A 15,214-nucleotide genomic window follows, 5' to 3' on the forward strand; every position below is an offset into this window, starting at 1 on the left:
TGAAACTACTTGCTATCTCCTACTTTACATTAGACATCCTGAAACTTTTATTTTTGTTCTGTTTTTATCTTTGAAAAGTTCAATAAAGAACCTTCTGTTTATGCTGTATGTGAAGATAGTGAAGATAGCCAAATAAAAATTGGGGATAAGTGAGAATTTTGTCGTTTTCTCGTTCTTCTGATTTAGCCCCTGATTCAGTGTAAAGTCTCTGGTTTGTATTCTGTGTGTGTCAGGCAAATGCGTCTACAGAACATCCTTTCTCTTTAATTAAAGTCAGATACAGAATGGAAGTAGAAATATTTATTCAGAATATAAGAACGTTTGTAAAATATTATAAATGTCTCTGTATAAATAAATGGCGTTTTTTTTTAAACAATTCTATATCAAATAACACAAATTAGCTATTTTACAGCAGCTAAAAACTAAAGGCATCTGGAAACATTTAAAGCTACAAGTGAATCTAAAACTGACAAGGTATAGTACAGTGTGTAGTAGCCACTTTAAAATGACACTTTCCATACAAGCAGAACAGTACTGACAGATGCAGCAGACAGATGTGCTTTAAGAACAGTGCATTCAAGCAGGATTTTCTAATTCAAGTGGTATAAAAAACATTTTCAATTAATAAAAAAGTTAAATTTCATGCAAAGTAAGTTAATATGTCTAAAAGCAAATTAGAAATAGAAGTGAACATTTGTAGTTGTTGCATCAGGAAGGTAAGTGCCCCAACAGGAGCACTGCAGAAGAACGCTGCGGACTCTACAGAATCCCTTCCACATCTCAACCATGGAAGAGGAGAATGGTAGAGCATCTACATGGGTGTGGAGTTCTCTACAGAACCGACTCTGTGCTGCTAAGTGGGCACTTGGGGTAATATCACATGAGAGACTTGGAAGACCAAACATTAAGTCAAGGGTGTCGTTACTCAGCAGTGGCTCTTGGTTCTGGGATGCAGCTTCTTACTTCTTTTTGAACACATCTTCAAAATATTAGACAACGTATTACAGTTATAGTGGATTACCAAAATTGTAATGCTTGCCTGTCTGAAAATATTCCTCTCTACAAGCGTGCTCAGTTATGCTGGGGTCACAGCATCTCAGATGAACACAAAGGTGTTTAGAAAACGAAGTGAAACAGGAGGCCATGGGTTCAGAGTTGACCCTATGTAAACACAGGGGTTCGATTGCTTGAACACTGAAAGGGTAGAGATGGGTTTTGTAGCAAGCCATTCCTGCTTTATAAAAGTTTGCAAGCTGTGACCAAGGTGCTGCTCTGTCATTCTTTGTCACTTAAGTCTCTGTCTTCCAGGCTCCATTGGCTAAACAAAATCAGTTACTGATTTCTTCCGGAATTATATCTGCAGTGTACCGCAGAAGGAAAATACTGTTGCTTAAGCTCTTGAACCCATGGCCACCCCCACTTCCTGCTAGGACCATACCTTAATGAAGATCAGTGCAGAAATTTTAGCTGCCAAAGAATTTCTCTGTTGGGCTCCAAGAACACTAAGCATCGTTCAGTAAAGTGACACTGTATACACTTAATGAATGTGATTGTTTTTACTTAGGGCACTACATTCATATAATGACTGGACATACTCCCAATTAAACATTAATCACTGGAAGTGTTTGGATCAATAAGAGCAGAGTGGGGGTTTTGTTACTGTCTTCACGCTTACTCTCTGCCCTTCACTTGAACATAATACAATCTTTACTCCTGACAGCTCTAAAGGAGTTTATGAAATTTATGTTGTTGCATAGAATTTTTCGTGGACTGTAGTGTATGGAGGAAAACAGAGGCCTGGGAATTTTGATCCATGCCAGTGATGAAGAAAAGACCTGAGAAGCATTTCCTTTCTATTATGGTAATATCTATGTGTAGGAAATAGAAGTCTTCCTCACAGTGGCTAGGTCCTTATTAAGCCTCCTCTTAACAGTTTTTAGAATAAACACCCAAGGCTGTGTGTCTTGGCCTGCTCTTCCTTATAAGAACCCTGCCAAAACTCTAATTTAGAGTTCTCTGAAGCCATTGTAAAGGATTGCTGCAGGTGTTGAGGAAGACCTTGTATGTATATACATGCATCTGAAAGGCTCTGCACACTTAGGCTAATAAAAGCTAAGTGTTCGTTAAAGGTAGGTAGGTAGCATCCAGTTTCAGGCAACAAGCACATTGTCAGCACATGATGGAGTGAATGAAAGGTCTCTGCTTCCACTGGGGACAGTTCTCATGTTCACCTGGAGTATGACAGGGCAAGGATAGGTCTCAACTATCTGATCACATGACGGCCTTTGTTGTGACTCCAGTGGAGGCTTTCTTACTGTCACAAGGCAAGGCACATTTGGCTGGTACACATGGGCTTTGTTGCAGTGTACTAGAGCCAGTCATAGATGTCTCCGCCTATTACTGCTGCCCTGAGTTGAGTTTGTTCAACTCTGTTCAGAATGGGGAGTATAGTCCAAGGAAACTATGAAGTGGTTCCTGAAGGACCTTTTCCTTCTGCGTATTTTTTATGAATACTGAGGAATTGGGGGAAAATTCAAAATATGAATAAGGGTTTTTAACCCCATACAAATTAAAATCAAGATAATCTTGTTTGCCGGAATAGACATGTTAATTGAAACCATTTCCTATTTAAAAGTAGGTTCAGGAAGCGCCAGGTTAAACGAAAAGGAAAATTACCTAGGCACCTGCTGTCATGTATTTTATCAGTAGCTTCTATAATTCACATAACCGAATGCCTGCTGATTCACCCTCAACCAACACTGAGAGATATAAGGAGATTATATAGCCCTTTCCCATTTATTCAAAAATTTGGCATTGCCGAATTTTTCACCAAGTCACCATATATTTATGTACTTAGAAACTCAGACTAAGGCCAGGTAGGATCATTGCTTTGGGGGCTTCCCTATGGAGGAACTATGGACCTAGAAGTCTGGGTTCTCAGATTTTTCCAGCCTGGGGACAAGGGGGCAAACCTCGGCAGGCAACCTATCCTCCCTCCCTAACTTACATCTAAGTATTCTGCTCTCAATCACTTAGAGCATAACCGGCTGTCCATCACTGTGTCTGCATGGTCAGAATGGGAAGCCTAGCAAGTATCCCTTACCTGGACTCTGGACTGTAGTGTCTCCAGTAGGACAGCCAATGCCTATCCCAATTTGCTCGAGGGCAGACATTTTTGAGTATAGCCAGAAAAGAAGAAAAAAAAAAAAACTGAAAACTAATTTTACCTATTAAATCCTTGGGGTGGTAGAGAGGTACCTACATATTTTCTGCATAACAAAATACAACTGTACTCCAAAACATGAATACTAAAACATTACAGGTGTTGACAGAAGGCTAGAAAGCCATCAACACTCGCAAGCCAGGCCTTGGCCCAAACCAGTCACATTTGTGTTCCTCTTTGCCACATGAAGGGCTTGGTCTGAGAAGGAAGAGCTGTAGCGTTTCGGGGTCTGTCGTAGGAGAAGGCCAGAGTATCTTCCTCTGTTGTGCAAAAGGCTGAGGAACTCGTGTCTGCTTTCTAGAAGTGTACCCACTCATAGCCAGGCATCTACAGCAACAGCACTGCCATATATGCAGCATCTTTCCCCTAGATAACCACGGCAGTTGGACCCATTTCTCATACCAGAGAAGTAGAGTGTTGGGGGCTACAGAAGGGGAAAAAAAGCTAAAAAGCCAAGCTGTTCTTTAATTGTATCCATGAACAGCAGAAGGCAAAACAGTGAAGGCTACAATAGGAACTAAATGAATCTGGGATACATCCCAGAGTTCTGGTTCTTTGAACCTGCTTTTGAACCAGTCACCAGTTCACTTAGGACACTATCAGCCATTCCCTCATCCAGTCAGAGACTAAAGGTTCAGTGGTACTCCGTTAAATATAAGGGAACAATTTGTACACTAAGGGTCTCCTTGTTCAACAGTGTAAATCCTCTTGCCTTTAGGGAGACAGGGCCCATAGGTGCTAAAGTGGCTTAGGTTTTGATTCAGAATAGGAGCTACGTAGTACCCTGGGCTAACTGAGAGCTAATACTGTATTTTCTGTTCTGGAAAAAAAAAAAAAAACTGGTAAAATCTTGGGTGTCTACATAAATCAAGAGTATTCTAAATTTACTCTTGCTAGAAGGGAATCCTAGCCCTGCCTCTAAAATAAAAATGGAAGGTGCTTTTATTTGTCTTGAGCAGAACTGTCTCTGTCAGATAGAGCCCTGGTTCTGCTCTATTTGAATCTTCACTGTGTCTAGGATGCTCAGTGACAACACTTGGTGCATCCTTTGGTCTGTAACTACCAACTAATAACTCTTCATGACCATTTCTCAGGAATCTGGTACCATGGGACCTGGAAAGCAGAGCCATGTGCTGCAGTAAGCTACTAGCCCTAGATACTGGAGACACAAAGCAGTCACTTTTCCCTCGGAAGAGGGAGGAAGAAAAGTCTACAGCCTGTGAAAGAGGGGGTGGGGAGTCTTGGAGATCCACAAATGCTTGGATTCCCACTGCAGCACAGAACAATTGAGAACTGTAATGGGGAAAGCAGAAACAAGGTGTGGCTAATCTTGTGGCTGAAGCCATTGTAGATGCCCTTTGCGGCCAGGCCTAGAGCAGCTGGAACCTATGCATACATAATCCACAATACCCACACCCCCAAGGGTGGAGCCTGTAGCCTCTATCCCTTTCCACTCTTCATCCCAACAGTCCCTCCTTCCTTGGGCTCCAGAGCTGCTCCAGGTTAGCCTCTTGCGGGCAGAGCTTTGCCACCATAGTGCCTGTTACAGTGAAGTTTCGTTGGTATGTGGCCTGGAATGCTCTTCCTCCAGCAGTGCTATTCTCTGCTTCAGCATTCTCACTTGGGTCTCATGTCGCTCCACCATGGCCATCATCTGAGATTCCAGCTTCTTCAGCTTGTTTTGATGCTTCTTCTTTGCTTTTTCATAGGCAGCTACCAGATTGCTGTGTGGGAACAGAGGGGAACCAGTAAGGATTCATCCCAAGGAATGAGCGACACCCTGTGCTTCAAGCTGTGTTGCCAGGTCTAGCTAGAGCTTGCTACTCTGAAGAGCTTGCTCTGCCTCTCCAATAAGGATCCAAAGTCCAGTGATAAGCTGCCCAGGTCTAGGATTCTGGCTTAAGCATACTAATTCAGGATCAGGCTGTAGGAAGAATTACCCAACAGCTAACACAGTAAGAAGAGTTAAACACAGCCCAAAGGGGCCCCATCCAAAACATAAGAAAGAGGTTGCTAAGTTTTAGAAATTTTAGTAGGTGGAGTTGTTCCATGACTGCTAGCTCCAGATGGTCAAGTATACATTACATAAAGTGTTATCTCACCCAGGACAAGGGCAGAGGTCTTATTCAAACCTTCTAATTCTTTTGACTGTAAGGAAATACTATCAGCTAAAGAATATAGGCTTACATTCTGGTCCCAGACCTACTGTAGTAAGGCAAGAAATGAGCCTGAGTATGTCTCCATATTCTTTCTGCTTCAAAATAGAACATTGGCTCCCTTCAGGTATACTGTGATGCCATGAGCTGGAGTTTCTAAAGAGTGACTTGAGGGGGAAAATACACATGCACACCTGCACAAGCACACACATACAGACACAGAGAGACAGAGACCCTTCTGGGATTCCTAAAACCTCATTCATGGGGTCTTGTGTTGATGGCAGAGTGGATTATATAATCCAGTGTCTTAGTAAACAGTGATATTTACAACTCTAAAATGTGCCATTATAATTACAATTTTAAAAACAGTATTTTTCATAAAATGTGATATCTACTGAGCTTCAGTTTTGTAAATGAATAAAAACTTTTAAAAGTCTGTTTCAGATTAGTGTCTAAGGCGTATTAATAGATACCTTACAGGCACAAAGTCTCTGAAGTCTTCATAGACAGATAGATAGATAGATAGATAGATAGATAGATAGATAGATAGATAGATAGATAGATAGAGATAGATATAAATATAGATATGGTTATATACCCTAAATGTTTGAGACTTTTAAATTGGAGTAGTCTGAAGTGCCCTAAAATGTTCCACTGGATGGAGTTTTACTCCACTAGGTGATTTGATTGCCAATTGAAAACACAGGCTCAAAAACAGATTTTACTTTTTCCCCTGACTTCTCAGAATCTTTACCATAGGGAAATGGCAAAGAGAGGCCACAACAGGCTTCATTTTTCTAAGCTGAAATGAAGCTCATCATTAATTTTCTGGGTCTCTGGTCATCTGTAGATACAGTCACTTCCCATGAGAGTTCAAGAAAAGATCTTTCCTGTGTTGGAGCACTGGGGTGTGCAGGGCTTTTACCTGTTGGCCCGTTTCAGGTCATTAACAAACTCTGCCGACTGCTGGTGTCTGATTTCACTGCTTTTGGTGAGTCTTTCCAAGGCGCTGACCAGCTCTTGAACTCTAGCCTTCAGCTTCTTTTCCCTGTACCAAAGAGAGAGACAGCAACAACCATCAGGAGGTGGGAAGGAGGCAAACGTAGCTGGCCAAGGGTCAGTGGTGCAGAGCACAGAAAGTTAAGATAGTGGTGGGTTTAGGAGCATGTGTCCCTTGGGCTGAGCAAACATTTCTAACAAAGGTACATTCATTAATTTGGAATCACTTCACCTTTTGTTACAATAATCAAGGATAGATGGACTGGCATGTTAGATCAGTGGGTAAATGCATTTGCTATCAAACCAAGCCTGCTAGCCTAAGTTCAACTTTGAGAATCAACACAGTGGAAGTAAAGAATTCACTCTTAAGTTTGTCTTCTGACCACCACAGCACAGCACATTGTGGCATGCACACAAAGACCAGGGGGAATGTTTGAATCAATCGATATCTATTCTATTGGAATGCCTGCAGAAGAAAAAAATCTGCCTAAATTCAGATCAGCATGTGATGACATGGACATAGAGAATATTTTTTTTTATGAAAACAGTTAGGAATAGGATTTATTGTGGTGATATACTAGAAAACTTACCATAGATTCATCAATGGTTAAAGCATTAGGAAAAGGCTTGGCTATTTGATTTTTGTATTATTATGTGAGAAAACCCAGGCTACACAGGGTTTTCTGTTCTTGGACCACTAAATGGTTTCAGAGATGCTTAGGATGCTTGGAAAGAGAGATTGGGGTACAGAAACTCAGATGGCTGTACCCATTGTGACCTCAGGATGGGAGAGTCTATTCCAAGGCACACATGTGACTCTGACCCACATTTTCCTTTCTTGATTTCTCTAGTATCTAATCTTTTACATTTCAGCTATCTAGGCAGTTTGACCTCTCCAGACTGATGGATAAAGGAGGAAGTATTTACAACCTCCCCGCAAGTAAGTTGTAAAGGAGAAAGCCAACCAGCCTGTGATGTATGGCTTCATTCTTCACTGTGTCCTTCCGCTGGTCTTAGCTATAAGGCAGCTGGCCACAGGGCAGGTGGGAATGAGGTTACGTCTCTCTCCCTCGCTGGGGAATCTGATTATTCTGAGCACTACCAGTGTCTAGGAAATCTGGTTTACCTATGTCTCCCACTGGGATCATGGAGTAGTAGCATTCCCTAGAAAAGAGGGCCTCCCTCTGTCCCCAAGCCATTCAAGCAGCCACCCTCCAGCTGATGCAAGATTCAGAAAGCATGAGGGGCGCTCCTCTACTCATTCCACTTCAGCTGAGAAGTTACTTGTTTACGTTTTGTTAATAGTTTTTTTTTATTTCTTTTCCTATAAACATGTTATTGCACCTGTGTATACATGTGTTGTGTGAATACAGAGGTCATAAAGTTAGTTGTACAAAAGGGGAAAAAGAACTCATGAAGAAAACTAAAACTATAATCATCAGCTCAAATTAATAACAAAAACTTTTGACAGAGAATCTGTCACCACCGCCTCCATTTTTTTCTACCTGCTGCCCACAAAGGGCTTTCTTCCCTGACACCTGGGTCCTCATAGACCTCCCCACCTCCCAGGCAAAGAAGCTCTCAGACCTGCTCATCCCCAACCTGAGGTGATATGGAACATTATCAGCTCTGGGAGCTCAGAAGCAACCCCTAGGACTACTTACATATCTACCCAAGGGAAAGGAAGTGCAGACACCAGGAAAACTATGCCACTTCACTTATTTGAGGATGCAAAAAAGGAGTCTACATCTTGAACTTGGGTTCATTTGGCTATTTTGAGGGGGACAGTAAAAATCAGGTTGAAAATTAGTTGTCAGAACCCCAACAACTGAACACCGAAGTAGCATTATATATATTTTTAGTGCAGAAGTCAAGAGATGCCATATAAGTATAAAATGAATAATTCAGTTTGAAACTGCAATAATGATAAACTAAAATATCTAAATTTTGAAAACCCCCATAACATGCCAAAATATTGTTATATTGAGGTACATATAATAGTGATATTCAGTCATATTTAAGAAAACAATGTTAGGAATTGAACCTTGGGCAAGTATTTAACCTGATCTACAATCTATGCTATTAAAATTAATTTTACATTTTGCATTTTAATGTAGAATCTAGGAAATTTTAAATGGCGTGTATGACTTTTTAACTTAGATAATGATAGATAGAGAATTATAGAGGGAAAGGGACCCCTCACCCAGTGGCTTCTGGTGGAAGCCTTCTGTGGACAAGGCATCAAGAATTTAGCACACTTAACTGCTTGAAGCTTCTCTCCTATTCCAGCCACAAACTCAAAAAACCTCTAAGCCCCCAAAACACGGAAAGCATGTTTACTAAGCCCTTGTGCAGGCGCTTTGTTTCACCTGATCTGAGTGTAATCTAAAGTATCTGGAGTTGCTCTGCAATCTCATTTATCAAAAAAGAAAAATGGAAGAGGGACAAAGAAAAAAAAAACCCAGAACCTTGTGAAAGAGAAAAGCTTCGCTTCTTATGTAAGACAAAGGACACTATCAATAGGACAAAATGAGAGCCTACAGTTTGGGGAAAGATCCTGATCAACCGTTCATGTGAGAAGGTTAATATCCAAAATGAACTCAAGAAGTTAGACACCAACAAACCAAATAACCTAATTAAAATATGGGGTACAGAGCTAAACAGAATTCTTAACAGGAATCTTGAATGGCTGAGAAACACAAAGAAATATTCAACATTCTTAGTCATCAGGGAAATGCAAATTGAAGAGAATCTGAGATTCCATTCTTACACCTGTCAGAATAAGATAAAAAACTCAAGTGATTTCACATACTGGCGAGGATGTGGGGAAAGGAACACTTCTTCATGCTGGTAGGAGTGCAAACTTGTACAACCACTCTGGAAATCAATTTGGTGGTTTCTTAAAAATTTGGGAATAGTTCTACACTTAAGACCCAGATATACCACTCCTAGGCAAATACCCAAAAGATGTTCTGTACCACAAGGACACTTGTTCTGCTATGTTCATAACAGGTTTATTTGTAATAGCCAGAAACTGGAAACAACCCAGATGTTCCCCCCCAAACAAAGAATGAATTATTTTTAATGTGGGTTATTTATACAATGGAATATGACTTGGCTGTTAAAAACAAGGACATCATGACATTGGCAGGGAAATGAATGGAACTAGAAAATATCATTCTGAGTGAGGCACTCCGTACCCAAAAGGACATGCATGGTATGTACTCACTTATAAGTGGATATTAGTCATAAAGTACATCATATCCATGATACAAACCACAGATCCAAAGAAGCTAATAAGGAGGAACCAAGGGAGAATGCTTGAATCTCATGCAGAAGGGTGAATAAAATTGTCATCAGAGGTGGATGAGGGGAGGGAACTGAGTGGGAGAGGGGATGGGGAGAAGAAGAAGGGGAATCAGATGTTGGGAGAGGAGGGTCAGGAGGGAGTATCTCTAGAACATTCCAGAGACAGTCAATAGAGGTGCCTCCAGCTTACTTATGCTGGAGACTTTAGCTGAGACTCCAAGCAGTCGCAGTCTGGAATATGGAGCCTGAAAAGACCACCTCGTAAAACCAGGCAGGGCTACTAATGAAGGGATAAGATTACCAACCCACCTACAAAACCTTCAACCCAAAATTTGTCCTGCCTATGAGAAGTCCCCTACAGGGACAAAGATGAAGTAGAGACTGTGGGAATGTTCAACCATTGACTGGGCCAACTTGAGGCCCAACTCACAGGCAAGAACCAATCCCTGACACTGTTAAAGATACTCTGTTACAATCAGAAGCCCACTGAGAGATTTCACCCAAGAGCTAACTGAAACAGATGCAGAGAACCACAGCCAAATATTAGAAGGAGCTGAGGAAGTCTTGTGGAATAGTTGGGGGAAAGTTTGTATAACCCAGAGGGGCTGGGGACTCCACAAGAAGACCAACAGAGTCAACTAACCTGGACCCTTGGAGACTCTCAGAGACTAAACCACCAAGCAAAGAGCATACAAGGGCTGGACTTAGGCCCCCACATATACATAGCAGATGTGCAGACTGGCCTTTCTATGGGGCCCTAATAACTGGAGTGGGGCTTACCCTGACTGTTTCCTGCCTGTGGATCCTTCTCTGCTAACTGAGCTGCTTTATCAGATCTCAGTGGGAGAGGATGTACCTGCAATGACTCAAAGTACCAGGGTAGATTGATACAGAGAAGGGACTTCCCTCTTTCTAGAGGTGTAGGAGAGGGGGAGAGGGGGAAAAGGGAAGGGTCATGTGACTGGGGACTGGAAGAAGAGAAGGGGCTATGGTTGGATTGTAAAGTGAATAAATAATTAATGGGAAAAAAAAGAAGGCAAAAGGCTGGTGAGATGGCTCAGTAGATACACACACTTGCTTGTAAGCATGAGGAACTCCAGCAGCCCCATGAAAAGATAAGCATAAACTCTACATGCTTGTAACCTCAACATCTGGGAGAAGACAGAGGAGAGGCTCTAGAGTTCAGTGATCAGACAGCCTAACCAAAACAGCAGGCTGCAGGGACAGTGAGAGGCCCTATCTCAGGTAAATAAGATGGAGAGAGGTAGAGGAAGACACCGGACATCTCACACTGACCGCCACTTGTATGCACACACCCACACCCACACCCACATCCTGATGTGTGCACAGACCATACACACCACTCATACTTTAAAAAAAAAAAGGAATGGGGACTAACTATGGGAGGAAGGAAACCAGTTGGCAGGAGAGCAGGGACACAGGGGAGGGCAGAGGGGGAGGGTAACAATGAGGACAAAGCATAATGTCACATGTGTAAAGAAGCTGCAATAAAATCTATTGCCTTGTATATTCTAATATAAAAATTCACAAAAAAAAGAAAGAAAGAGAGAAACAAAGAGGAGGAAAGAGAGAAAGAAAGAGAAGGAAAGAGAAAGAAAGAGAAAGAAAGGAAGAAAGAAAGAAAGAGAGAGAGAGAAAGGAAGGAAGGAAGGAAGAAAGAAAGAAAGAAAGAAAGAAAGAAAGAAAGAAAGAAAGAAAGAAAGAAGAAATGGCAGTAGAGCAACTTGAGAGGAACCAAGATGGCAGGCATGGTTAACACTGAGAAAATTGTGATTCTCCCCTGAAGTGCTTGGACCCACAACTGGGTATGTCTAGTTTTCTGATCTTCTGCCTTGGTGAGACAATACCAAACTTGGCTATGTCTTTCTGGGTGCATTTATAGTTGGGAGAACTAACCTTTATGCTTGAAATGTATTTCATAGAATTTCAAACTCTGCTGTCCTGAAATTCCTTTCTGGGTCAAAGTCATGAATCTGGGCCTGGCCTGAGCTTCACAAAGATTAAAAAAACTTCTCAGGCTGCTTTCTCACTCACAGGATGACCTGGAACTCTGAGAATCAGATCACCTACCTCAGTCACTTCGAAATCTCAACTATTAATGTCCTGTTCATTCTAGTTTCTAACTAGATGTTCTTGATCTTCAGAAAAGGAAGAAACCATGTATATGGTTTCTGTATGTAAAACAGCATGCCAATGCAAGCAATTTCTTAGGCTTCACACATGCGGAAAATTAAAACTAAATTGCCCCTCAGTAGGAATGCATTCACAGTGTTCTGGGGATTGCCTGGAATTGGATAGTCCCTTCCTTGCTATTTTGTGCACTGTGGTCTGGGTACTCGTACCATCAATTAAAAACAGAAAAACTATTTATGGAATAGGACACAAAGACTGACATCCTGTCTAGGTTTCATTTATAGGTCTCCCCACTCCAGTATTTAGCCTTCACCAAAAACCAGACTATTGATAGTCATTGAAGGCGGTTGGGCTTGGTGTGTGTTGTCACAGTTCTAAGCAGCAGAGCACCCACAAAGGGTTTAAGAGGTGGGAGCATCAGGGCACTAAGGAAAGCCAAGTCAGCCAGCCTATAAGATGGAGGAGGAGGGACTGGAAAACAATCCTCTGAGGCAAGCCTTGCCCACAGACTGGCTACCAGAATCACAGCTCTGTGTACAAGCAGGAGACCTGAACATCCTTTAAGATGGCCAGTAGTGGTGATTTATGATTCAAGTCAGTCTCTGGGGTGAGTCAGTATCCAATCCTGAGGAGGGACTGCATGGCCTTAGCCATTCACAAAAGCTGAATGTTGACTAAACAGCAGGGAGTAGCAGTCGCTGGGATTCCTGGGGGATTACCTGCCCATATAAGTCCTGTTTTACTCACTTTCCCAGTCAGCACTCCACTCCATAAAAATGGCCTGCAAGGCCACATACACTCATTGTATCATGGCTGTTGGTCAATGCAACACTCCAGGGTCCCACTCTTTTTTTCTTTTTCTTTTTGGTACTGTCTTTCCTTTAAACTTTATTTCTGAACATTGATGATTACTTAGAACTTTGGCTCAGACAAGATTTTTATCTCTTACCCTTTAAGTTTGTTCTTCATTTTCCTACATCTGGCAAAATCTTTGTCTCCAGGCCTTTCCTCAGATTTCTGGGCTTGTCCATTGGACACCTCCCACTTAGCAACCATCATTAGTTTAATTTCCAGAGGAGAACGTTTCAAATTCTATACAGAATCACACTTCTCATGTTGGCAAATGGCAACACCATTATTTACCATGTGTGGAGCCGTAGGCAGACCCTGCCTTCTATCATCTACCTACATTCATTATCAAACTCCCTCCCAAGTCTTGACTTGACGATACTTCTCCCACCACCACCACCACTGGGTCTATCCTTTTACTCCATGCTAAGCATGGCAGCCTGCTGCTCACCTTCTCTCCTTCTTCCTTGGCACCCTGTGGGGCAGTAGACTGTAAGAGGAAGCCTGGTAAGATTGCGCTAAGGCTTGAAGCCCCAGGGACCCTAGGACAGTAGGAGCTTTGCCTGCTCCTGAAACTAGACCCCTATCATGTAGCCACAGCACCCCAGAGAAAGAATTGTGGCCATCAATCATGTACAGGCAGTGCCCTTAAGCCCCTCATCAGGCCAAGCCAATAGGAAGCACCTGCTATCAGATCCAGCCCACCCCAAACCAAAATGGTATATATAAGATCCTATCCAGAAGGAATAAAGGTGTGCGTGAATTACTCCATCATTTGAGAGCATCTGTCACAAGGGCTGTAATACTGCCTAGGAAGAGAATGTTCTCCTGAAGCTTTTACCACCTAAAGTGGTGGCAGCAGCAGTGGCAGTGGAGGCACCTCCCCCTCCACGCCCTAGCTCATGGTGCCTTTCCCCTTTGCCCAAACCTTCCCACTGGACCAGGTCAGAGATCTCTACTGATAGCCTCCAGTATACAGACCAACAGCACTCCCTGATCTGACTTTCATACAACAGCCAGTCTGGTGCTTTCTTCTGCTACTTGGAAGGATGGGTGTGGGCTCATCTCCATTTTCAAGGCTCCACTCTGAGACATCCTGCCAACTCTCCAGTCTTCCTTCAGCTTAAATATTACCTCTCAGCCACCATAAACACTGGACAAATAGCCCAAGTTTAGGATCCCACAGTACTTTGTCATTTCCTTCCCCTTACTCACTGCCAGCTAGACGTACTGTGGCTAGACTAGATTCCTTTGCTCTTTTTCTCCTTCATGCCCACCATTGTTATAATCTTAACTGCTTCTATTTAGACTACCCTGGCAACAGAGAACTGCTGTCTCTGAGTCCTCTTCCAGGATAAAATGAGTTCTCACAGCACCTTTGAGATCAGCATTACTGTTGTGTTTGCTATACACATGACTAATCCGAGGCACAGTGAGGACGCTTTCCTACAGCCAGCTGGCTGGCATTCACACATCAGTAGAGCCTGGCTGCTTATGTATCTTGCTGAAGCATCTTGTGACTCATGAAGGGGATAGGTAGAATGTGCAATGAGCAAGGGGTCTGGTTATGATCACAGGCCTGCAAAGCCAGGATTAAGTGTCCCCAGATAATGATGTTCTATGGCTGTTCTGTCTGAGCGTAGCTGGAGCTGCAGAAGTTGCAGTGAAAAATAGTTGCTAGTGCTTTTGCCCAGATTTCCCAAGGAACGAGATTTTAGTGTCCAAGAAATGAATTTAACACACTGCTCCCTTGTCTATGACTGTCATGAAGTAGGGTGCTCCTCACTGCCTTTCTGCAATTCCAGGTGAGGCTGCCACTCCAGGCTTTTGAAACACTAGATAGTGACAAAGGAAATATCAATTACTCAAGCAGCACCTACTTCAACCCCTTGAGTGGAGCTCAGTCTTTACCTCCCCTCTGGACACCCTTGGCAATTTCAATTCAGTGATCCACATGCCCACTCTGTATTTCATTAACATCTTGCAGATCCGTGGTGCGTTTATGGAATATTTCAGTACCACTCCAGTGCTTGATTGCTACAATAAATCAGCCGAATGTGAAGAATCAGCAAGTGTATATTTTTTAAAATGCATCTTTTGAAGTAATGGTTCTACTAACAAAATGGTGAAAATTCTGCCGCTGCTGAAAAGCTTTGCACTCAAATTGACCACTTTTCTCTTCATCGTATTCATGTATAGCTCCTGAGACAAATGGTAATCTTGTTCTCCCTCGTGGCCGAGATTCCATAAATACGTTGATTTTGCAACTCTGACACCAAAATTTAAGTCTTATCAGCAGCCAAGTGCCCCAAAGGACACTGATGGGTACTTAGTACCAATGGGGGCTCAGATATATACTGGGTGATGACTGATGACATAAGTTTCTGGAGTTAAATATTCTGAAGGAAGAAGATGAGGAAGGGGAGTGGGGTCTGAGCTCAGAAGGAGAAGTTCCCTGGAATGGCTGGATTATAAACTGGATTGAGAAGCACTTGAAACAAGAGAGAAGAATTTACTTGAGTTC

General features: G+C 42.4%; 1 protein-coding gene across 5 annotated transcripts in view; it reads right to left on the reverse strand.

Moving 5' to 3' along the window:
- Positions 1-285: 285 nt before the first annotated feature.
- Positions 286-15,214, reverse strand: part of Mcc (MCC regulator of WNT signaling pathway) — a 472,630-nt gene continuing 457,701 nt past the window's right edge. For 4 of the 5 annotated variants that reach the window (XM_087592843.1, XM_087592842.1, XM_087592841.1 and 1 more), the window contains 2 exons: positions 6,305-6,427; positions 286-4,947 (listed from right to left, as the gene is read on the reverse strand). In XM_087592843.1, coding sequence (XP_087448969.1) covers positions 4,767-4,947; positions 6,305-6,427 — 304 coding nt within the window. In that variant the 3' untranslated portion in view covers positions 286-4,766. The remainder of the gene's footprint in view (positions 4,948-6,304; positions 6,428-15,214) is intronic. The other variant, NM_001170534.2, reaches the window with a different exon arrangement.

The sequence above is a fragment of the Rattus norvegicus genome, chromosome 18 (genome assembly GCF_021556685.1).
Source record: "Rattus norvegicus strain SHRSP/BbbUtx chromosome 18, alternate assembly SHRSP_T2T, whole genome shotgun sequence".
NCBI classification, from domain to species: Eukaryota; Metazoa; Chordata; class Mammalia; order Rodentia; family Muridae; genus Rattus; species Rattus norvegicus.